Raw genomic sequence first — 19,744 nt, forward strand, 5'->3', positions numbered from 1 at the left:
ATACCTGGCACCCAGCAATCTTGGGAGAGGTAGGGCATAGATCGCTGGCATCGGTAATCACTACAAATAAGAACTAACGGAGACAGGTATCAAAGGCGGGATGACAGGTTGCCGACGTCAATGACTGTCAACAATACTCAACCAATATCAACTTGCCTTTTTCTGTCCAATTCCATGTCACAAAGGAATATCAAGTCAGCGTCGTACCCGCTGGTATCGTATGCAAGAGCGCATGACTACGATCAGCCCTCAAACCCACCTCAGAAACCAAAATGGAATGCTAAATGGATGCATCGAACCTTACAAGTTGCTCTCGATGAAGTTTCTTCAACCAACGGAGCCCCATTGACAATTCGTCTACGCGTATTTCAGTCATCTTCTTCTACCTCGTACTCCTCTCAGGCTCCTCAAGAAGAAGTTCACGTGTGTTCGCTAGCTTCTATGCCCCAGAATGGGAATTGACCCCTTGACCAGGAAGATATCGACCTGACTAGGTTTCAGCATGCTCTATACGACTCACCCACTAGAAACATTATAGACCAGCATGGACTACCTCTTCGTGCCGCTTACCGTGGAAACCAGCTACTTTTCAGATACCCACATCCATTCTTTGCAACGCATAACAATGACCCTCCGGCGAGTACCAGAATAATGTCTGAGCCGAGAATACTCTAACGAATTTCCTTGGTGTTCTCATGCAAGACTTATCGCCGGTTTCAAATTGTCTTCTATGCCGCATCAGATTGCACCGGATTCGTCTCTTTGATAAGCAGGGTTTGTCAATGTTTGGACAATAACGACGTGGTCAAGAACAACGCCCGAAGAGTCCCTGGCTCCATCGCGCGCGGGAGCTCGCCTACAATGGAGCCCCAAATGATTCATCCCCGCCCTTTCCCGGCCGTTGAGACTCAAGAAGACTTTGTTCCACCATCTTCGCAGCCTGGCAGTCAAACGAGCCATTTGAGTCGTTTGTACACGCCTAAGCACTATTCTCATAGTCAAGATACCTCGTATAGACTCTTTCCAGGCCCCGAAAGTGCCTCAAATGCTTCGTTTGTCACTCCGTCGACTGTGTCCGTGCCCAATCCTGGTTCAATTCCTCAGGGCAGCAGTTATCGTGGGTTAGGCTCTCTCAGCTGACCATCATTTGGCTAGAACGATCCTTTTCGCCAGGCCCAAGCTCATCCCAAGGAAACCCCTCTATTCAATCTGCTGAGCCTTTTAGGACACCAATCACTGTTGCGAGTGTTCCTCTGCTTCCAGCACTTGCCCAACAATATCATCAAAACCAACGACCGCATCATCCCAGTTCCACACCTGGCCACCTGCCGGCAATGAATAACCAAGAGCCTCTAAACACAAACCAGATCACCGGGGATTCGGCTCGGTGCACGAAACCATCCAATTCCAAACTTGATGAGCTACTGCAAGGTTTGAAAGAAACCAGAAACAATGGGTTTGACGTCTCCTGGTCTGAAGCGGATTCAAGAAGGTTGATAGCTGAAGTTCTCGCGGAGCCCCAGACGTCGACCTTGGTGAGTACGACAAGATCGTGTGATGGCCAAGATACAAACTTTCCTGCTTCCTGAGATTGAATGTGTGTTGAAAGGGATGAGGCACCCAGTCCCAAACCCCTAGATAGATTATATGGCAGCGTGTTAAGAAGCTATAATTGAAAACTTTATGACTGCCAATGTTCCTGATGTGATCCTAATAATATTTGCAGAACCATTTTAAATAAGGTTAGTCGCGTGACGTCAATGAGGAAGGCTCAACCACCAGCTCAATTCTCGTGCACGAAGCAGTTTGTGATAGACCAACCAAGCGGCGGTCTGGAAGATCCATCATGTCACATTTACCTTCTCGTTCTGACTCCCTCGCCAAACCAGAACTATCGACTATTAGCCCCTCGTTGACCCAGGCATGCTGGCCAGGCGCCACCGATGTAGATTTTGATGTAGACAGCGTGCTGAGAATCGCCCACGACCGGCTTTCGGAGATTGAGTCCATAGGGAGTGACCCAAAGCTCAAAGATGTTGTTGTTGAACTCGTGGACACGATCAGAACACTGGTACGCAAATATGTTTTCCCGGCCGTCACAATACTAGCGCCGTTGACCTTCGCGCTAAATTAGGTTGGGGTGATCACGAAGATGAAAGGAGCTGCGGAAGAGATGCAAACATCTCTTACTCTCGCGAACTCAAACCTTACTCTTGCGCTATCAAATACAGAAATGCTTGAAGAAGCGCTGAAACGTGCGGGTGGAGGGCAAGGCAAGGATATCGGCTGGAGGAGATGGAGTGACCGCGAAGGATTGAAGCGTTCATCTGCCATGGCAACTCTTGGTGGTTCTTTAAGTGCATTGCCTTCGGAGGATGGCAGCTACATCGACACTGCTCTTTCACAAAAAACGCGTCAGAATCCCAGCGATAGCGATGTCAGTGACGCAGAACTCATATCGCGGTCAGGATCTCCGGTACCCGGCCAAGAGAACGGGTCACTCCACCAACATATCCCTGTCAGAGAGCCGTCCGCACCTGTCACGACCAACACTGAGAGTCGATTCTTCAAATTCCGCTTTGGAGGGGGAAACGTTTCCTCTACGTCTTTTTTTTCGAGTGCCCTGTCACGCTCAGGACCGATTGCTAATGCACCTCCTCAGGCATCCCATTTGACTTCACCCTCGCTTCCGTCACTTCCGTCTTCCGACACAACTTGGAAGGAGCCTATACTGGAGGCAACGAGGTCACCGCTCGTCGAGGATCTTCAAAGGGAGCTAATTGATGAACGTAAAAGGAGAGAAACGGCCGAGGCAGATAAGATCGCAATTGAAGCTGAACTCGAGAACTTGAGTGCTGAATTATTTGAAGAGGTGCGTTTAACCACTCAAAAATCTGGGCCACGTGTCCTGATTTATTGTATTTCTATAGGCGAACAAGATGGTTTCAATCGAGCGCCGCAAGCTGGCAGAAGTCGAGGATGAACTGGAGAATGCTCGCGAGGAACGAGAGGCTTTGAAGGCCGCTCTTCGGATCGTCGAAAGAGAGAACATGACCCATGGCATGCGCGGGGTTTCAACAGCAAAGGGCTCTCCGTCCTCATTGCAAACTCTTCAACTCGAACGAGGTTCACTTGTTGAGCAAGCCCTCCCGTCCGATGTAGTGGCTTTGAGTTTGAATCCCGATCCTTCCGTGGATGCTGAAAAAGTCGTCGGGGCACAGGAACAACCTGGCAGTACTAGTACCTCCAACTTGATTCCACGAACGGCATCGCCATCCATTCTGACACGTAATGCGGATGGTGTCGTCGTTTCCGCTATACCTCTCTCTCCCCGAGCTGCGAAGCAACATGATCCAGAAAAGATTAATGCTGCTCAAGATGCTCCATTCGCTTCAACAGTTTAGCAATCTAAGCACACGTCGGTATCCCCCCCCCCTCCCTCGTTCGTCGGATCGACATCACGTCATTCGTCGCAACCGTTTTCTTGGCGATTTTCCTCATATATATGGACCACCATTTCACTGTGGCAAAGACTCCGACCTTCATCATTTGTTCTTGCAACTCACAACATGGCATGCAATATGTACCACTTCCAAGGAATCGAATTACACATAATGGCTCGAGTCAAGGTACAGCTTCACCGAGTTCTTCATGGTTGGTTACCCCATGTACCAGTACTATACATATTTCCTAATCATAGTCATTTTAATTGGGAAACGCCAGAACGGTTTTAGGGAATACACAAAGGGGCGCGCTACTGAATTCAATTACCTGTTTCCCACGCCAACACGATGCCCCCTTTCCTCGCTGGCGATCAGGGATTGACACCCACCCTACAGCGCCTATCCCGGATAACTAAACACGAATATCCAAATTATGCATCACTATCTCAGCCTGTGCCTCCCCCGATCATTGATTCATCTCCTTTGAGTGATTCCGGTAATCAGGAGAACTTGGATGATCGCGGAGATCGAGAACATTTTAATACGAGTCATATTCTTGGGCTTGCTCGATTATACGGGGAAATACGACGCGAGTATGAGAGAGTGGAGAAGGTGTGTTTATTACACAAAAAGTTTAATGCATGTTGGTATCTGATCAGCCTGCCTGTCTGTCTGTCTGTCTGTTTCCTGTGGCAGTTCTTAAAGTCGGATGACGGATGGGAGTCGCGTCCGCCGTTGTCGACTAACGCCCCTTATCTTATAGCTGTATGGGATGAACTGATCGCGAGTAGAGGGGTAACAGCCGTAGGAAAGATCTTCAAACTTCCAAAGAGAGCCGATGGCACCTCTCTCGTACGTGGGAAGATCCCTGGAGTGTCTAACGAATCGATAAAGGTAGATGTGGTTTCTGAGTTTGGGAAGAAATGGACGCGAGTCATCACGTAAAAAAAACTTTCGCAAGTTCAATCTCGTTTTAAGGATTTTGAATGTTCTGACGGTTTTAGATTGAAAGCTGGTCGATTCATGCGCGAACTAGACGAGATAGAATCTTCCGATTCGGATTCGGAACCAGAGCCTACTACTACTACTCAAGTTGAAGATCCATCAACCCATCACCAATCGTTGGAAAGCTCTCTTGTCGCACAAGGAAGAAGATTCGTTCTGACGGCAGACTCCTTTGACTCTACTACTACGCCGGCGCAAAGAGGGCGGGCAGTAGTAGGAGTAGGAGTAGTACGATCCATCCGCCCTCAAATCATCTTCCGTCTCACTCGCCTCGCTTCCGCCGTGTGCACGGCCGGCCCGGCGCCGGAGGGGTCCCAAGACACATCCAACTTGGACAAAAAGCGCGATCTATCCCGTATTCTCAGACACGTGGACAAGCTGAAAGCATTGGGCATCACGGTGCTGCTAGACGAACAAGACGGTGAGATCGGCGACCGATTGGCAAACATGAAATTAGTCAAGACGCCCATATCGTTCTATCACACTTTGAAAATCAATTTGGACCTGTCCGCGGTCGTCGCGCTGTGCTCGGAAATCACGCATATGGGGCCACCGGAAAATTCAAGTATCGCCGAAGAAAGATTTCGGCCTTGGCGACAATTACTAATATTGTCGGATTCGGATGGGGTGGAAGAGGCACTCGATGATGGTGGTGGTGGTGGTGGCGGTGATGATGATGGCGTAGATAATGGAGGGAATTCAGTGGAGCATGCCCGGTCGCTCATAGCCCAGTCTATCCAGGAAGCCAAGTTGCCGTTGCTCGAAGAAATTCGTCAGAAGGCCATAGATGCAATCGCTTTTCATTCTGGACGTGGTGTTCCGTCGCCAAGTTCGTCCAATCATTCCGTCGAGTCGTCAGAGAGGAGTCCATCCATAGAATTCTGGACCACTCCCGAAGTTAAGCATCGGGCATTTGGCATCGTGGATAAAATTGGAGGTCAAAACGAGCGTGCTCGTGCTCGTGCTCTCTTTGAAGCCCCATCACCAATTGAGGGAGAGGAGCACTGTGCCAGTGGGTACCGGTCTCAATCATTCTGGACCAACTCTCGCTACCCCAAGGATTTTATTCCTTCTTTGCATGTACAACTGTTCCCTTCGGACGTTCCAGAGTCTTTCTACCTTTCTCCTGCTTCTCCGGACTCTGGTACTGTCGAAAGGGACGCCTCCGGGTCGGAGTTGAAGGGAGCAGAATTTTGGACACACCTTGGTCGAACTGCCGCATCATTAGCAGGCTTACATTCCGGCCAACCGATATCCAATCCACTGGACAGTTCCCAACTTCCCTCGACCGAGTCACGTACTAGACCAAATTCAAAGGGGTTGCGCTCAGCTATCACAAAGCATACCGCATTGTCCTTTTTGTGGGGTAGCCAGATGCACATGACGACGGTGACTGCGAATAGGGCCAGCGTGAAGGCTCTCCTCAGAGAAATGGATGCCACTGCGGAGCTTAAACCGTTTACGAACCCTCTTGTCTCCGAGGAAGGAGGTGTAACAAGGGAGGAGATTCGAGAGGAAGCGGCAATATGGATCATTCGACCTCGGTCATTGGCAGAAGCGAGTGTGGTCACCCCTCCCCCGCCTATGTCGCACGATTTTACACGCCTTTCGTAGACATTTTCACATGGTTGCTTTTTAGTCTGGATCGTGGTGCACATGTAATCGGACCGCGCTTCGAGCACACATTGACGACGAATTAAGGCACCTAGCTAGGGGGGATGATGGCGTGAAGAGTAAACGCTGGATATGTGGGATGCACAAGGCGCCCTGCTTCTGCTTCTGCTTCTTTCGAATCGTGTGGCTGCAACTAATTGCTTCGGTATAACTAAAATACATGCATGCGGCCGCAGCGCAAGCGCCTTGACTTCTCAAAGCGTGATAAGTCTCAGATGTCTGGTCATGTTTTTTGTCTTTACGCGATGCTTCATATGATGGTCTCAATTATCTAGAGGCCTGGCTTGCATGGTCCCTCATTGCTCCGGATAGAATCTGAGCGAAAATTTGTTTTACGCCACTTGATTTTCAGCCACACCAAAAGTTTTTTGTAATCCCGGTACGTATGACACGAAGCCCCAAAAGCAGAGCTCCGTGAATTATAATACTGCGGAGCTCGGATCTCTTTACGTCGCCAATGAGGAAGATAATTAGTTAAGCGAATTACGTATATACCTTTAATATGCGTTGGTCATACTTCCACCTCTCCTCCCCTGTGTAAAGTACTCTCAATGAGTGATAACTCTAGGGCCCAGGCCTACGCCGTCAATGGAGGTGGGTCAGCTGCACACCTACATAACATGATCGATCTATCTTCCTCTAGCCGATTACATCTTTCATCGCTGAGCATTAGGTTGTGTACGTACGCATGTCCGCTCCACCTCCAGTACGCTCCACAGCCTAAGACAAGACCCCTGTGTGCTGAGCGCTTATACACCTGTAATCGACCTAGGCACCTTATATTATTACTATAGATCTAGCTCTGTAGGAACGTAACAAGTGATCCACGTCTAGGCAGCATACCAGCTTCTATAAGAATAGAATCCACGTCTACGTACATATGTACGCATACACCGAGTACCTCTGGGGGCAGAAGCCGGAGCTAGGGGCGTGCATGAGCGCGCAGGCAGAGGTTTGAATTTTAGGCTGCATGCTGTACTGATCGATGCATGGTAAGTACGTGTCCGGAACCCCAGCTTATCTACGTAAGCTCCATCATATGGGCATCAGCTGGGAAGCACGCTGCATGCACTCGTACTACATTATATACGTACCCCCACATCCGATATGAATGGACACAAGCGATACGTTTAGCATGCATGCATGTTGGGGGTCCACTCGAGTTCGCAAGCATGGGGATCGATAACTTCCTGCACGAAGCTCAAATTAGTTTTGCCGTAGTACTTATACGTCTAGATGGGGTTTTCAACGCCAGTAATCCAGCAGCAGATTCGACGATACCATGCATCCTGCTTCCGCACATGCACCGAAAGAGAGAGTGCGTAACATATGGTGAGAGAATGACGTGAGGTACTACTGGTTCCATTCCCAAACGCTTCAGGGGGAAAAGAAAGAAAACAAAAATAAAGACAAATACGGCAGTCCTTATCATTGGAACCCAGCAAACTACGATTCTTCCCCCCTTCTCTTAACCCTCCAATGATGGAAGAGGAAAGGAAAAGTAAGGGGAGTAAAGACATAAGATAAATGAGGAACAGAAGAAGACAGAGAGGCATTGAGTCGAGCTACCGGAAATGGATATCCAGACGGCAAGGGCTGAGAGAAAGAAAAAAAGAAACGTTTGCGAATCGGTTTGGTTTGGTTGGGTATTTGGCGGAGCGGGGGGAGACAAATGTAGAGTAAGGTAGAATTGGGGGGAGTGGGACTAAGAAGACGAGAAGCGGGTAAACAAATGTCATGTAACCGCAGTTCTACCCGGTCCGAACGTTCATGAACAGTTCGAGTGGAACGACAAGAACAGAGAGGGGGGGGGAAGATAAACATAGTAGTAACGAATGACGGACCGCCATCATTTCTGCATCGTTTCTTTTTTCTTTCTTTCTTACAACGCAACGACAACCGTCATCAATCCCGCGAAGAGAGTCATACCCATCGCAACAAAGACACCACTGCCCGCGACCCAGATGCTCGCACCAGGCAAGTTCACACTACGCGAGGCGGCACCACTCTTGGAGCTTCCCTGAGTACTAGACGATCCACCGCTCTTGGAAGTACTGCCCGATGGCTTGCTAGTGACGGTGCCAGTGCCAGTACCAGTGCTCGTACCCGTAGAAGAACCCTTGCTGTTAGTGGGAGAAGGCGAAGATTGCGAAGCGTAGAGCAGGCTAGACGTGTAAGTTACGCAGTTAGAGGTGGCTGGAATCCTGGGAGTGAAAGGAATGGTGCTGATGGGACCAAGGGATTCTGGAGGTTGAGAGAAGGTCGATGTTTTACCGTCTGAACCAGTGTAAACTCCAGGAGGGTCCTGGTCTTCACTGTCGCAAACTGTGAATTCGCCTGGAGTGTACTGTTTTGGTGGCGCACGTAAAGAGAGGTCACAACGAAATATACCATCAGCAAACTTCCCTTGTAACTAGCTAGAAGAAAAAATATACATACTGATGCAGGGCAAACATAGTTGCAGCCAATACGATCAAAGATGTTGTTGCAGTAAATGTCAGAATTGGCAACGTTAGGGTCACAAATCTTGAAGCAGGCCATGCCCGAGCCCATGTAGCTGGAGAAACAACATAAGCGCTCGTTCACTGGGACAGACGAGAGAAAAATGATGAAACTTACTTGTGCCATTGGTAGACTTGCTGGAACGAGTTGTTGTTGCCATTGTTACTGGGGAACGCATTCGAATAGACGAGGGAACCAAGAGGGTTACCACGCTGTCAGAGATCATCAAGCCGCATGAACACACACGCATGGAAATTAAGAAAAGGGATGTGGACGGACCAGATCAGCACCGTGAGGATCCAACTCTCCTCCACCATCATCCGGTTGAAGGTTAAGATTCTGCTGGTTGAGGGTAGCAGTGAAGAGAATGTAATTGGGTGCCTTTAAGACCTGAACTCCTGTCAAGGTGCCAGCAGGCATGATGCGAGTTCCGTGGCCGGGCTTGGTGGACCAAGCGACACATTCTGCTTCGGTATCCCCAATGGTAGAGTTGGGAAGAGGGGGCGCCCAAAGACAGAAGTCTGATGTTGGAAGTGCGTGATGGAGTGATTAGCGCGAGGGAAGGAACAAGTGGACGGAGAAGAGGAGTAAGAATAAGACGCCAAACTTACCATCAATATGGTTCATCAATGCTGTCTGGCAGTCCGAGTTAGGACCTTCAGTGGTAGAGTTGCAAATGTTGTAACCGAATTGAGGCCCACGACCAGTGGGGTTATCGTCAACTTTGTAAGGCTGGAATAAACGTGCGTGTGTGTGTGGGTTAAGCAAGAAAAGAAGATAATCTGGAAGGAGCGAGTTAACGGACCTGCTGGCCATACGGGAAGTGCTGGTTGAAGAGGGGGGTGGGAGAAGGTGTGGGAGTCTGAGCAGTGACGAAGGCGACTGCAGCGAGGAGAGAAAGAACGTGGCGCGACATGCTGGGATGCTGTCGTGAAACTGGAAGGCGAGGAGGAGGTTTGAAGAAGAAGAGGAAGAAGAAGAAAACAAAGCAACAGTTATGCAAGTAAGCAAGTGAAAGGTGATGAGAAAGGTGAGACGGACTTGTACTTCTTATATCCATGTGTGATTCGGATTTTAAAGCTTTATCCCCGAGTTTTATTTTTATTTTCGCCCAGGGTACGTATCCTGCCGATCAAAAAATCGCTTTTCGGGCCCAAGAAGCATGGCCACGCATAATCTCATTGGAGACCCTTCAGCATCTCTTACATTATGTTAGTAGCTGGGCCCTTGCAACGACGACGACAACCCATCGAGAGCATGCAAAGCTAACTGGACGTTATTCATCGAGACTATTTTGGGATGTTGATTTTGCCAAAAAAAGAATTGAGTTTCCATGGCCGAATCTCAACTTTTTTTACGTCCAAGGTTCAACAGGAGTGGTGGAAGAGGATCCAACTTTGTAACGGGATTACGAAAAACCACTTTACACTATGTAGTAGAACTCAGTCGGCACTGAAATTAAGCGCCGATGGAACTACAGGAATTGATTGATCAACTTTTAATTCATTTTCACGTCAGCTGCCAGCCACCACAAAAGCCACAAATTACATATCATCGAGCCGCACGTACTTCTTCTAAGCCACTTGACAATATTACGAGATTTAGGCCTTTTACCACTGGCTGAGATTGGCAGTACTTTTTCTGTCGTTGCCGAACCGTCGGATTATTCCGAATTAAATAAGACCGAACAAGGAAACTCATCCCCTTGCGCGCTTAACAAATCGCTCTTGCCTTTGACATATATTCCACAACGTTAGGGTCGTTGCTTTCTACATGGCCGAAGAACGGTTGTTGTTGTTTCAATTTTTATAGCGGTGCCGAGCAACAAGTGATGTCTCGATTCAGTACGTACATGGTGTGTGTGCCTTAGATGTTACGATTCATTGTACCTGACACCAAGTGAGTAATTTGAAGGTTATTTATATACCTTTGAGGAATCAACGATTGCAACGATCCCAGGCTGGCGGGCGCATGGGGATAATGCACCAATATGATTCTAAAAAAGGAGCAACTGTGTTCTGGCTCCGGAACAGGCATGCGTCCGGCATTGTCTTTGACCGCATCGCACACTTTGGTGGACCAATCCGGAAGCACTCCATGCCGATCTTGTTCCAATTTGGGTGGCATCCTGTCTACGGTAATATGTACATACATCTTGATGAAATTCGAGAGCGACACGTGATAGATCGGAATCAACCTTGAACACATTTCAACCCGTGTTCCAAAGGGAGCGACGAGCGATGGAAGGGCCCATCAAGCGCAAGGTGTGCAATTACGACGATCCAAGTACTAAATAGCTCAGAATAACGTGGGAACTAGGTCCTTTCGCGCCCTGCGTCGCGAGCCGCATCACCAACTCGGACCGGAGATGCAACCTCGCGGGTCGGGCGTTCCATAACAGTGAAAGCAAAGGTTTCTTCCTCCTCCATCGTTCGTAGTTCCACTCCATTGGCTCGTTCCCCACCATTAGCTAGTCAAACCCCGCGCTCTCTGTCCCCCTTACGGCCGAACCGAGCTCCTAATACGCCACGCCCTATTTCCATGTTCGTATCGCATAGTAGTGTCTTTCCTCCCGATCCATCCCATTCCTCCCCAGGCTTCGTACCGAAAGCCAAAAGAAGTGCTCTAGCCTTAAACAAGAATACCGCCTCTTCTTCCTCCTCTTTGCCAACAGTGTCTGTTACCGGACCCGTGTCAAAAATCCCACCGTTGAGCGGCGCCACTTCGTCGTCGAATTTTGCTCCCGCCCCAATCATTTCTACACGGTTATGCCCCGATCGTTCCTCTGCGCGCTCTCTGACACCAACTGCGCGTCCAGATCCCAGTAGAAGACGTTCAGGAAGTTTTAGTGACGATGGACGCAGTTCGAATCTCAGTTCGCATCTGAGTTCGAATGCGAGCCTAGTTTCAGCTTCGGCCATCTCGGCCTCCTCACCACGCACGCCTAATAATAAGGAGAATGGTTTCGACAGCATACGGCGGACAAGTGTCACGCTAGGAACTGCTTCTGGCCATCAGCCACCTCCACCTTCTTCGTGGAACACCCATGTTCCGATACGCCCTCGAGCGAAGCTCTCCAATATATCATTACCCACAGGACCTGGTTCCCCTTCAAATACCCCGTCTTCTTCAGGGGGAGGATCTGCTACGACAACATCAAATAGACATGCACGTTCTAACTCTGCCTCTTCCTTAAACTCCCCTCGAAAACCGACCTTGACACCCAGTCCACTTCACCGTCGGACACCCTCCGCAACTTATCGCCTCGACAAACAGCCTTCCAACCTATCATCATGGAGTACAGCTCATCTGCCTCCGGAGCAATCATCACCGACTTCACTTTCTCGTCCTCGTGCCGCCACCTCTTTCTCCTCTATCAGTATCCCCACCACCACCAGTATCGTATCTCCGTCGCAACGGCTTCTAGTGCCTAGATCGCCTGTTACATCAACCCTCTCCTCACTCTCTTCCGACTCCGGCGTTGCTGCAGCACCACTACCACCAGTAACAATCACATCATACCCACCAAAACCATCATCCCATGTCTCAGATGTCTCATCTTCTGTTTCTACCAACGCTTCAGTAGAAAAACCAAATTTAGTTCCAGGAACTATCATACCGGACCGAAAGGTTTTGGGTGCAGCTTGGTCGAGTGGACAAGGGATGCAACAAAGCCAGTCGAGAGGCGTATCGTCATCTAATTCTGAAGCTGACGGCGAGGGCGTACAATTGCCAGAGGAAGAGACGGACTCGGGTCTACTTTTACCACTTGGTTTGATGGAACGGGCGGAAGCGAAGATAGAGGCAAAGTCGAATCGTAAAGTGGGTTAGCCTCGATAATCTTTTTTCATTTCAGCAAAAGAACTCACGTCCCCCATGTTCGCATTTTCAAGATTGCCGATCTCGAAATAACTAATCGCTCACTGTTCGTCTTTCCTCCTTCATCTCATCCTGAAACATCACCAGTTGCTTATTTTGCTGTACCTAGGATGGCCATCAACACCCAACTTGAGGCCGAAAAGGTTCGCCAAATGCGTGAAATTCGTGAACTTAAAAGACGGCTGCGTGAATCTCGTCTCATTCTTCCTCCAGGCGCTTTCAAAGTTCTCGACGAGCAACGCAAGCGCGCGGTCGCAGCGGGAACATCAAAAACAGGGGGGACAGCTGTAGATGATTTAGAAGAGGAAGACGATGATGAAGATGAAGATGATGGAGTCGAGCAGCCACCAGATCCGGCCTATGAACGTGTAACGGCGCTCGTCGACGCTCTTATCGTTCGGGGACACGAAGCGCTGCGAAGCACTACCGAAAGTCTCTCGCGTGGTGTAGGTGGAATCGGATCAACAGGGACCAAAGTCCTCAGCCCCGATGAAGTCCAAATGCACTATGCCCGACAAGAGGTCGAGGATGCTATACTGTCATCGGAACGTACTCCTCGTGAGGAACAGGACGGCTCTGCATTCGAGGATGTGGTGCATGATCTTGATGGGCTCGAGGCTGGTATGGACGACGATCCGTTCGTTTCTGGGGTAGACGACGAATGATATCTAAAGATGTGCTTCTTTTTTTTTTTTAACGAAACGAAGCACATGTAGATCACTGATGCTTGCATTCTGTAACAAATCCGTAATTACAGTTTCTTTCCTATAGAGGGAGACAACTCATTCCCCGAACTCAATAACATCTTTTCATCACACACTCTAATACTTCCATCCTAGGTACCCATTCTACGCATCTTGCATCTTATGGCACACTCTTTTAAATTCATCTTTCCGCTGTATGTTTTAATATCTTCTACTTAGTACACTCATGAACCTAACGAACTAAACATGACATACATCGAACAACCCGCGAGTCTGAAGATTCTATGTCGCTGTTGTTACATTGTTAACAAGGCACATATTAAGCTAGGGAGGGGGGGAGGGGGTTGTATAAAAAAAAGTGGGATTTAATCTTCTTCTTGGGCAGCGCGTTGTGCTCTCTTAGCCAGCTGGCAACGTAAGAGTGTCATCAGTTTAGGGGGAAAAACGGAACAAACATCGGCGTTTTCCTTACCGCAGCGGCCAAATCCAGCTGACCTGCCCTTGGCGCACCACCCCCTCCCGCCACCGGGGGTCGGGGTGGTGCAGGGGGAACGCCACTACCATTGGGTTTCCCGGGAATTGTCGGTTTTGTGGCCGCGATTGGAGGCTTTAAACCTCCAGTCCCAGGTTTAGGTGCCAGCACCGGCGGCTTAGGTTTTGGAGCAAGTGGCGGTGCTTTACTAGCAGCCCCTACTAGAGATTGGCGCCCAGAATCTGGCTCGGAAGTTGCTGTAGACAAGGAGGGTTTCTTCCATGGCGTTGTCGATCCGTTGCTTGGTGCCATACCTGGGAATACAGATATTGGCTTGGCATTGGAGTCCGCGGTTAAGGACGATGGAACTGTGGGCTTTTGAGTCACAGATTTGGGGACACTCGCGGCGGGGGCTGGTGTTGCGGGAGCAGGCCGCCGTGCGGTGGGTGGCGGAGGAGGTGCCACTGGTTTTGGTTTAGGGGGAACGAGCTGAAGATAGTTTGACGGCGCCCATCCCTCGACCTGATCCTTCTTAACCAGCCACCAGCCTTTGTACAAAGAATTAGTGTCAAGCTTCAGAGGTCTGTAAGAGCAATGTACCATTGTCGTCCTTCTCGATCAATTCCACTAGGTCATCCTTCGTTAGTGACATTTCGCCTTCCTGCCCGGAAAAGTCAAATAATGCCTTGTAGATAGGAACATCGGAATTTGGTGCGACCGCTGGTGGAGGTGGAGGTGGCGGTGGCGGTGGCGGAGGAGCGACAGATTGTCGTTTAGCTGGTGTAGTAGAAGTGGAGGCGGGTGGTTTGACACCTGGTGCTGATATGCTTGGGAAGGGTTTGCTGGTAGGTTTCGGCACGGCGACTGGCCGTGGTTTCTAACACAGATCCGGGTGTTAACCTTGATTCCACATTGGGGCGACTTCCAGCTTACATCAGTGGATGGCCCGCCTTTCCGGAGTAGCTTCCCTTTTGTGATCGGTCTGACTTGGCCAGGCTTGCGCTTAGCCGCGGGCCGTGACGAGCTTCCAGGAGGTTCACCAGATGGCACAGACACTGCATGACTCTTGTATACGTCGTTCCTGCGGATGGTCTCGTCTTTCTGGAATTTAATAATTTGCTTCTTATCTTTCTTTTTGGCGTACTCGATGCTAAGCAGGCTATTAGCACGGAGACATGGTTAGCAAGCAGGGACACCTACGCGGGGTTTATGACGACAGCGATGCTGCTCCGCGTTAATTTATCTAACCAAGTAAGCAATTCTGTTTTGAAGAAACAGCTGATTACGGGATCCCCTTCATCGGACGCATTGAGGTTAAGTACCTAGAGAAGGGATAAGGTATAATTAGGGTACTCAGAGGAATGACGCACAACCCAATCATCCCGCAAGTTTGACATCGCAACTGCTTTGATAGTCACAAGCGGGATCTTGCGCTCTAACATGGTGGTGATACGTCCATCTTTCTGCATCGAAACGACAATGTACACGGCTTTCTCGGTCTATTCTAACGTTCAGTGCGGAGCGACAAGGAAACATGGAAACATGTTCGACGCACCACCACTAAGTAACGAGGAGAAGGCTTGCTTGATCTGCCTAGTTTGGAAACTAATATTTGGATCCTTGAACTGAACGCAACCTGTTCGTCTATGGGGAAGGAAGTGATTCCAAACTGCAGCCGACATCGTAACTAATCACGTACTGCCAATGCCACAAACCTCCTTGAGCGTCTCCCCCAGCGGATCGCTAGACCCAACTTCCAAGTAGTCACCCAGGAACCGACGATAACTTAGCAAACTAAAACGTCTTCGCTCCTTGCGACCCGCAAGCAGCTGGTGGCCACGGTCCCTGATTTTGGCGTATTGGATGCTCTCTCTGTTGTTTCTCCAGAAGCGTTGTATACGAGTAGCACATCCGTTACGATAGCGCACATAATTCTTCCAAGCACGCTGAATCCGGGCAGCCATGTTGTGCCAGTAACGGTCTCTCATAGTCTCCAGTGCAAAGAGCTTTAACAGAATCTATTAGCCCACTTTGCCTGCCAAAAAGTAAGTACACACCGTTTCCGGATTCTTTATGAAAGCCTTTGTGACACCCATCTGCCATTCTTCCCTGGCAATGCCAGTGTCTTTAAGAATACGTTCGCAACCAGACCTCGCATCACCCTGCCAAATGTATTCGCCAGCATAGGAAGTTGCGGGGGAAAGAAGATAGAATCTAAGATACACGTCAAGCAAATCAGAGCCAGACTGCGGAGATGAATATATAACTGACCTTTCGATCATCTTGTCGAAGGTGTTGCGGTAAGCAAAGCCAGCCCGTCTCACCCGGATGTTTTCCTTCAAACCCAGATATTTGATTTGGTGCAAGATCGCTTTCGTGTCATACTCGGTGGGGCTACGATTCTGATTCGACTTTATCGTTCGGATGTAAGAGGGTTGGGCACGCATCAAGTTCTCAACAAGTGCATTGGCGGATGCCTGAAAAGCCCAATAACATATCAGCACTTCCAGGGGTGCGCTTTTAAATGGAAACAAACCTTAATCTTGTCACCTGCAGTGGGGGGCCGCTTCTTGCTATTCGGATCGGGGCGGTCACTGAACAGCGAAGCAAGAAACTGATTTCCGCAAGTGGCAGCTAGTTCGAGCAGATCCTTGACCAGTGCGTCCTTGTTCTTCTCAGTCATTCCCGGAACATTATACATCACGTCGCCGGCATAATGTTTCACAAGGAATTTCTGGCCACGCCCGTCGAAATGTGGGTTGGAGGAAAGACCTGATAGTCTTTGAATGAAACTCCCATCTGCAGCAGCAGGATCGGCATGGGCGGTAGCGCAAGCGTCATTCAATGCAGCAAATATTCCTGGTGGTCGTCTCTCCTCAATGAGATCACATACGATCTTGTTATTGAAATAATTGATTGGAGTCCACTTGATCTCCTCCCGAACGTACTCTTCTTGCTCTGTCTTTAATGTGAGCTCTATAAATATTTGCTGTAGTTTCTCGTTAACGTAATTGATGCAAAGTTGTTCAAACGAATTGTCCTGGAAGATTTCGAAGCCGTAGATATCGAGGACGCCGATGAGATGGGAATGCGCTGCTCTTGCGGCCATGGATACATTTATTCGGGACACGATCCACTCGAAAAGATTGTTGTAGATAGCCTTAGCTAGGGCATCGCGACCCGCTGCTGCTTGTGTGGGATTCAGGGGGACGTCGTAGACAGAGCCTTGGGGGTGTCAATCAGCGTCTCACTTACGCCGAAAACTCTGGCCTACCTCGCCTTCCACCTCGTTGCGTTTCTACTACCCTGGTTGTCATCACCTTGTGAACTGCACTCGAATCCGCTTCCATGAGGTAAGCAATGAAATCAATGACATTGGTGTCATCGATTTGTGTGTTCCCGTCCTCCATCTCAGTGAACTGAACATTACCTAGCCATAGGACTATTGCAAGCATGCGAAGAATCTCGGTTTGTTCATGTTGCGTTAGTCCGATAACGTTCATTGCTTGCTGCAAATTTGTTGATCAGTGTGAAACTATGAGAGAACCTGCAACGCGCACAATCGTATCCTTGAACTCGGAGACGTCATTGATCCCTGGAACGTCTAGGCAATTCGATCGACTGGTATAAGCATATGAATCTGGGCCCTGCAATCCGAACATCTCTAGGAATGAGATATATGATGGATCGTACTCATGATATTGACAGCAGGCGTAACACTCACCTCGTTGTTCGTCCGATGCACCCTTGGTAAATTGATAGAAGATGTGGAAATTACGCTCCGAATCCAACTGGCCAACGACCCGCCCCTTCTCCAGCAGGTAATTTGTGATTTGTGCGCCCACCGGCTCACCCCCGTCATTGAACATGATCTCTAGATATTTTCCCTATCGAATTAATTGAGCTGTTGAAGAATTGACACCGAGTCCACAACGTACATGACGACTGGAATTATTATTTCGCAGCGTCTTAGCGCAGCCGAAGCTCTCCAGCAGAGGATTCGTTGCAAGTACCATGTCCTTTATTTCCTTGATACTGCTGTCCTGGCCTCCAGACACTGCAGCGATATATTGCATGATGCGCTTGGCAGCTTCTGTTTTGCCTGCACCTGATTCACCGGAAATAATGACACATTGATTTTCCTTGTATGCTTGCATGTTATAGTAGGCACTTTCAGCAATGCTGAATACATGAGGCGCAACCTCTAATCGATTCTTTCCGTGATAGGTCTGGAGTACTGCGTCTGTGTAAATACCGAGATCTAGAAGTGCAGCAAATGGTCAAACCATCGGGCTACGGTGCAAGGAGAGCGTGGCATAAAACTTCACCTCGAAAAGGATTAACAGAGATAAGTACGCTACCGATGTAGGTGTAAATTTCCCCGTTCTTCCAGCGCTTCTCAAGATTGTCATTGATTGCTTCGTCGGTTATGGTTGTGAGGAGTGTCATGTCTGAAACGCCAGCCTGCTTTTTCTTGAAACCTTCCTTCCAGTCGGCCTACATGTAGTCCATAATGGAGCAACAATTACTCATGGATCGGCACACTGTTTGAGAAGATCGTTGCATATCCCCTTACTTTGGCAACCTTGGCACCTCCACCTCCCTTCTTCGGTGCCGCCTGCGTGACGACCTTCTTCCCCGCTTTCTTCGAGGGCGCCTATAGCGGAACACATCTCACCAGCATGAGCTGCAGGGAACAGAGAAGACAAACCATTGGCTGAGAATTGCTGAATGACCGTTTGCAAGTGACAACTGTATATGAATGTAAACTGAGTGGAAAATCCCACGTGGTGTATATTTCACGAACTGCGGTTCAAGATCCGTCATCGCGAACACAGCACTCGCTTGCATGGCATAGTACGATCCACGAGTAGAGTCACCAATGGCGTGAATTTTTTGAAAAAAGATATCATGCAGGAGAGGTGAAGTCATACCCATAAACTGATCCCAATCATAACCTGCAATCACCAGTCGTAATGACTTACATTCACCGATCGAATCAACTCAGCTGCTTTAGGTGAACGGGGCCTTACGTGCACTGGATGGCCGGTGCATCCACAAGCAGATCGTTAGCTTCAAGAGTGATGCTTGGATAGATGGGACACTTCCAGGATGAGCGGTGTGATAGGCTGCCCACTACTATCTACAGCTTCCTCAACATTGAAAGAATGCAGTATAGTTGATAGAGGCAAAAATGCAGTTGCTTTCGCAGTCCACAGGGGGAGAAAGCGCTCAGGAATGAAGTCTCGTACTATGGAACCTCGGCCAAGGATGTGCGAGTATTTCCCTCAGTGGTCGATGACAGGACACGCTAATTCCCCGCCCTCTCTTGGGGATGGGCGTGCCAATGGCGCTAGATTTGTCGTGTTGTCGACCGCGGACGGTCGGGACAGGCTGGCGAGTGGAGTTACCCATTGATCGGAAATTTGGCGCACATCATAACGAGACTCACAGATTGGTGATGGGCGCAATCCGGCATGCCCCCAACACCATTAGGCGGCAATTCTGGAGGGCCTTGTTGTCGTGTTGGGCCTGTTGACCGATACACATGGTTTCCACAATGTTATGCCCGTCCGTTGGGGAAGGTGTGAGGGACCATAGTTTATTCCACCAAGCACTTCCCCCGCTGACTCCATCGGGGTGTCTCGCTGTTCAGGATATGGCGGGAGACTGGGCAAGTCGGGGTTCGTGATTCCACAGCCCGGCGCAAGGGCAGGTGTAGTGCAGGGCTGTGAGCGTCCAGAGCGGACCGTAGGTTGGGGTTGTGGTTGGTGTACTATGGTATGGGATTGGGGGAAGCCGCAAATAGCGGCCATAATGTCTTGGGTCCGTGACGTCGATGGTGTGACACCTTGAAGATATTCCCTTTTGGCCAATGACCCTGGGGAGCTCGCGGTCCTGGTGGGCGGGATAGAGCTTCTCGGATGCCAAGAAAGAAATAAAGGCTTACTGTGCTACTTGCATCAGGATGTCGATGACGTTGGAATATTAACGATAATCTCGACATCCGAGTGGCGATGGGGAAAAGGAACGATAGGCAGAAATTTACTCTTTATCCTTTGCTC

The 19,744-nt window shown here is 49.4% G+C and overlaps 8 protein-coding genes across 8 annotated transcripts; 5 read left to right on the forward strand and 3 right to left on the reverse strand.

Annotated features, from left to right (window-relative positions):
- Positions 1–141: 141 nt before the first annotated feature.
- On the forward strand, positions 142–1,654 carry EI90DRAFT_3153914 (uncharacterized protein). Its single transcript, XM_039065896.1, has 5 exons — positions 142–423; positions 475–636; positions 703–1,117; positions 1,174–1,535; positions 1,591–1,654. The coding sequence occupies exons 1-5, from the start codon at positions 175–177 to the stop codon at positions 1,636–1,638; spliced, it is 1,236 nt and encodes a 411-aa protein (XP_038917336.1). The 5' UTR covers positions 142–174; the 3' UTR covers positions 1,639–1,654.
- Positions 1,655–1,733: 79 nt separating this feature from the next.
- On the forward strand, positions 1,734–3,563 carry EI90DRAFT_638169 (uncharacterized protein). The gene is made up of 3 exons (XM_039067889.1): positions 1,734–2,071; positions 2,135–2,872; positions 2,931–3,563. Exons 1-3 carry the CDS (start codon positions 1,847–1,849, stop codon positions 3,402–3,404), a joined length of 1,437 nt encoding a protein of 478 aa, XP_038917337.1. The 5' UTR covers positions 1,734–1,846; the 3' UTR covers positions 3,405–3,563.
- Positions 3,564–3,770: 207 nt separating this feature from the next.
- On the forward strand, positions 3,771–4,579 carry EI90DRAFT_3053261 (uncharacterized protein). The gene is made up of 2 exons (XM_039060014.1): positions 3,771–4,055; positions 4,140–4,579. Exons 1-2 carry the CDS (start codon positions 3,792–3,794, stop codon positions 4,386–4,388), a joined length of 513 nt encoding a protein of 170 aa, XP_038917338.1. The 5' UTR covers positions 3,771–3,791; the 3' UTR covers positions 4,389–4,579.
- EI90DRAFT_3053262 (uncharacterized protein) lies at positions 4,245–6,213 on the forward strand (the record flags this gene model as incomplete). Its single annotated transcript, XM_039060015.1, has 1 exon — positions 4,245–6,213. A coding segment is annotated over exon 1 (1,577 nt), but the record flags the coding sequence as incomplete, so codon positions are not given.
- A 1,791-nt stretch (positions 6,214–8,004) lies between these two features.
- On the reverse strand, positions 8,005–9,540 carry EI90DRAFT_2917133 (uncharacterized protein; the record flags this gene model as incomplete). The annotated part of the gene is made up of 6 exons (XM_039054606.1): positions 8,005–8,469; positions 8,562–8,679; positions 8,742–8,836; positions 8,904–9,145; positions 9,236–9,356; positions 9,430–9,540. The coding sequence occupies 6 exons, from the start codon at positions 9,538–9,540 to the stop codon at positions 8,005–8,007; spliced, it is 1,152 nt and encodes a 383-aa protein (XP_038917340.1).
- Positions 9,541–10,831: 1,291 nt separating this feature from the next.
- Positions 10,832–11,285, reverse strand: EI90DRAFT_3053273 (uncharacterized protein). The gene has a single exon (XM_039060016.1). It carries the CDS (start codon positions 11,089–11,091, stop codon positions 10,897–10,899), a length of 195 nt encoding a protein of 64 aa, XP_038917341.1. The 5' UTR covers positions 11,092–11,285; the 3' UTR covers positions 10,832–10,896.
- Positions 11,286–11,943: 658 nt separating this feature from the next.
- Positions 11,944–13,401, forward strand: EI90DRAFT_638667 (uncharacterized protein). Its single transcript, XM_039067890.1, has 3 exons — positions 11,944–12,446; positions 12,518–12,549; positions 12,613–13,401. Exons 1-3 carry the CDS (start codon positions 12,288–12,290, stop codon positions 13,166–13,168), a joined length of 747 nt encoding a protein of 248 aa, XP_038917342.1. The 5' UTR covers positions 11,944–12,287; the 3' UTR covers positions 13,169–13,401.
- Positions 13,234–18,171, reverse strand: EI90DRAFT_3053274 (myosin class I heavy chain). Its single transcript, XM_039060017.1, has 16 exons — positions 18,008–18,171; positions 17,618–17,940; positions 17,404–17,566; positions 17,240–17,343; positions 16,954–17,188; positions 16,216–16,904; positions 15,951–16,156; positions 15,737–15,893; positions 15,379–15,685; positions 15,235–15,323; positions 15,050–15,178; positions 14,880–15,001; positions 14,613–14,829; positions 14,280–14,556; positions 13,680–14,227; positions 13,234–13,614 (listed from the first exon to the last, which is right to left on the reverse strand). Exons 1-16 carry the CDS (start codon positions 18,126–18,128, stop codon positions 13,573–13,575), a joined length of 3,729 nt encoding a protein of 1,242 aa, XP_038917343.1. The 5' UTR covers positions 18,129–18,171; the 3' UTR covers positions 13,234–13,572.
- Between the last annotated feature and the right edge of the window lie 1,573 nt (positions 18,172–19,744).

Source organism: Cantharellus anzutake, assembly GCF_015039405.1.
Source record: "Cantharellus anzutake strain C23 chromosome Unknown EI90scaffold_18, whole genome shotgun sequence".
Classification (NCBI taxonomy): domain Eukaryota; kingdom Fungi; phylum Basidiomycota; class Agaricomycetes; order Cantharellales; family Hydnaceae; genus Cantharellus; species Cantharellus anzutake.

What these genes read in the sequence shown, in the direction of transcription:
- EI90DRAFT_3153914 (XM_039065896.1), top strand. Translation starts at nt 175, where the DNA reads ATGTCACAAAGGAATATCAAGTCAGCGTCGTACCCGCTGGTATCGTAT. An exon ending in CGCATAACAATGACCCTCCG is followed by an intron (nt 637 to 702) that starts GCGAGTACCAGA and finishes TTCTCATGCAAG; the next exon opens with ACTTATCGCCGGTTTCAAAT. An exon ending in TCCTCAGGGCAGCAGTTATC is followed by an intron (nt 1,118 to 1,173) that starts GTGGGTTAGGCT and finishes CCTTTTCGCCAG; the next exon opens with GCCCAAGCTCATCCCAAGGA.
- EI90DRAFT_638169 (XM_039067889.1), top strand. Translation starts at nt 1,847, where the DNA reads ATGTCACATTTACCTTCTCGTTCTGACTCCCTCGCCAAACCAGAACTA. An exon ending in TGGACACGATCAGAACACTG is followed by an intron (nt 2,072 to 2,134) that starts GTACGCAAATAT and finishes GCGCTAAATTAG; the next exon opens with GTTGGGGTGATCACGAAGAT. An exon ending in GTGCTGAATTATTTGAAGAG is followed by an intron (nt 2,873 to 2,930) that starts GTGCGTTTAACC and finishes GTATTTCTATAG; the next exon opens with GCGAACAAGATGGTTTCAAT.
- EI90DRAFT_3053261 (XM_039060014.1), top strand. Translation starts at nt 3,792, where the DNA reads ATGCCCCCTTTCCTCGCTGGCGATCAGGGATTGACACCCACCCTACAG. An exon ending in AGTATGAGAGAGTGGAGAAG is followed by an intron (nt 4,056 to 4,139) that starts GTGTGTTTATTA and finishes TTCCTGTGGCAG; the next exon opens with TTCTTAAAGTCGGATGACGG.
- EI90DRAFT_3053273 (XM_039060016.1), bottom strand. Translation starts at nt 11,091, where the DNA reads ATGGTGGGGAACGAGCCAATGGAGTGGAACTACGAACGATGGAGGAGG.
- EI90DRAFT_638667 (XM_039067890.1), top strand. Translation starts at nt 12,288, where the DNA reads ATGCAACAAAGCCAGTCGAGAGGCGTATCGTCATCTAATTCTGAAGCT. An exon ending in AGGCAAAGTCGAATCGTAAA is followed by an intron (nt 12,447 to 12,517) that starts GTGGGTTAGCCT and finishes CGCATTTTCAAG; the next exon opens with ATTGCCGATCTCGAAATAAC. An exon ending in GAAATAACTAATCGCTCACT is followed by an intron (nt 12,550 to 12,612) that starts GTTCGTCTTTCC and finishes TGCTGTACCTAG; the next exon opens with GATGGCCATCAACACCCAAC.
- EI90DRAFT_3053274 (XM_039060017.1), bottom strand. Translation starts at nt 18,128, where the DNA reads ATGACACTCCTCACAACCATAACCGACGAAGCAATCAATGACAATCTT. An exon ending in ATAATAATTCCAGTCGTCAT is followed by an intron (nt 17,567 to 17,617) that starts GTACGTTGTGGA and finishes TTAATTCGATAG; the next exon opens with GGAAAATATCTAGAGATCAT. An exon ending in GCAACGAGGTGGAAGGCGAG is followed by an intron (nt 16,905 to 16,953) that starts GTAGGCCAGAGT and finishes GACACCCCCAAG; the next exon opens with GCTCTGTCTACGACGTCCCC.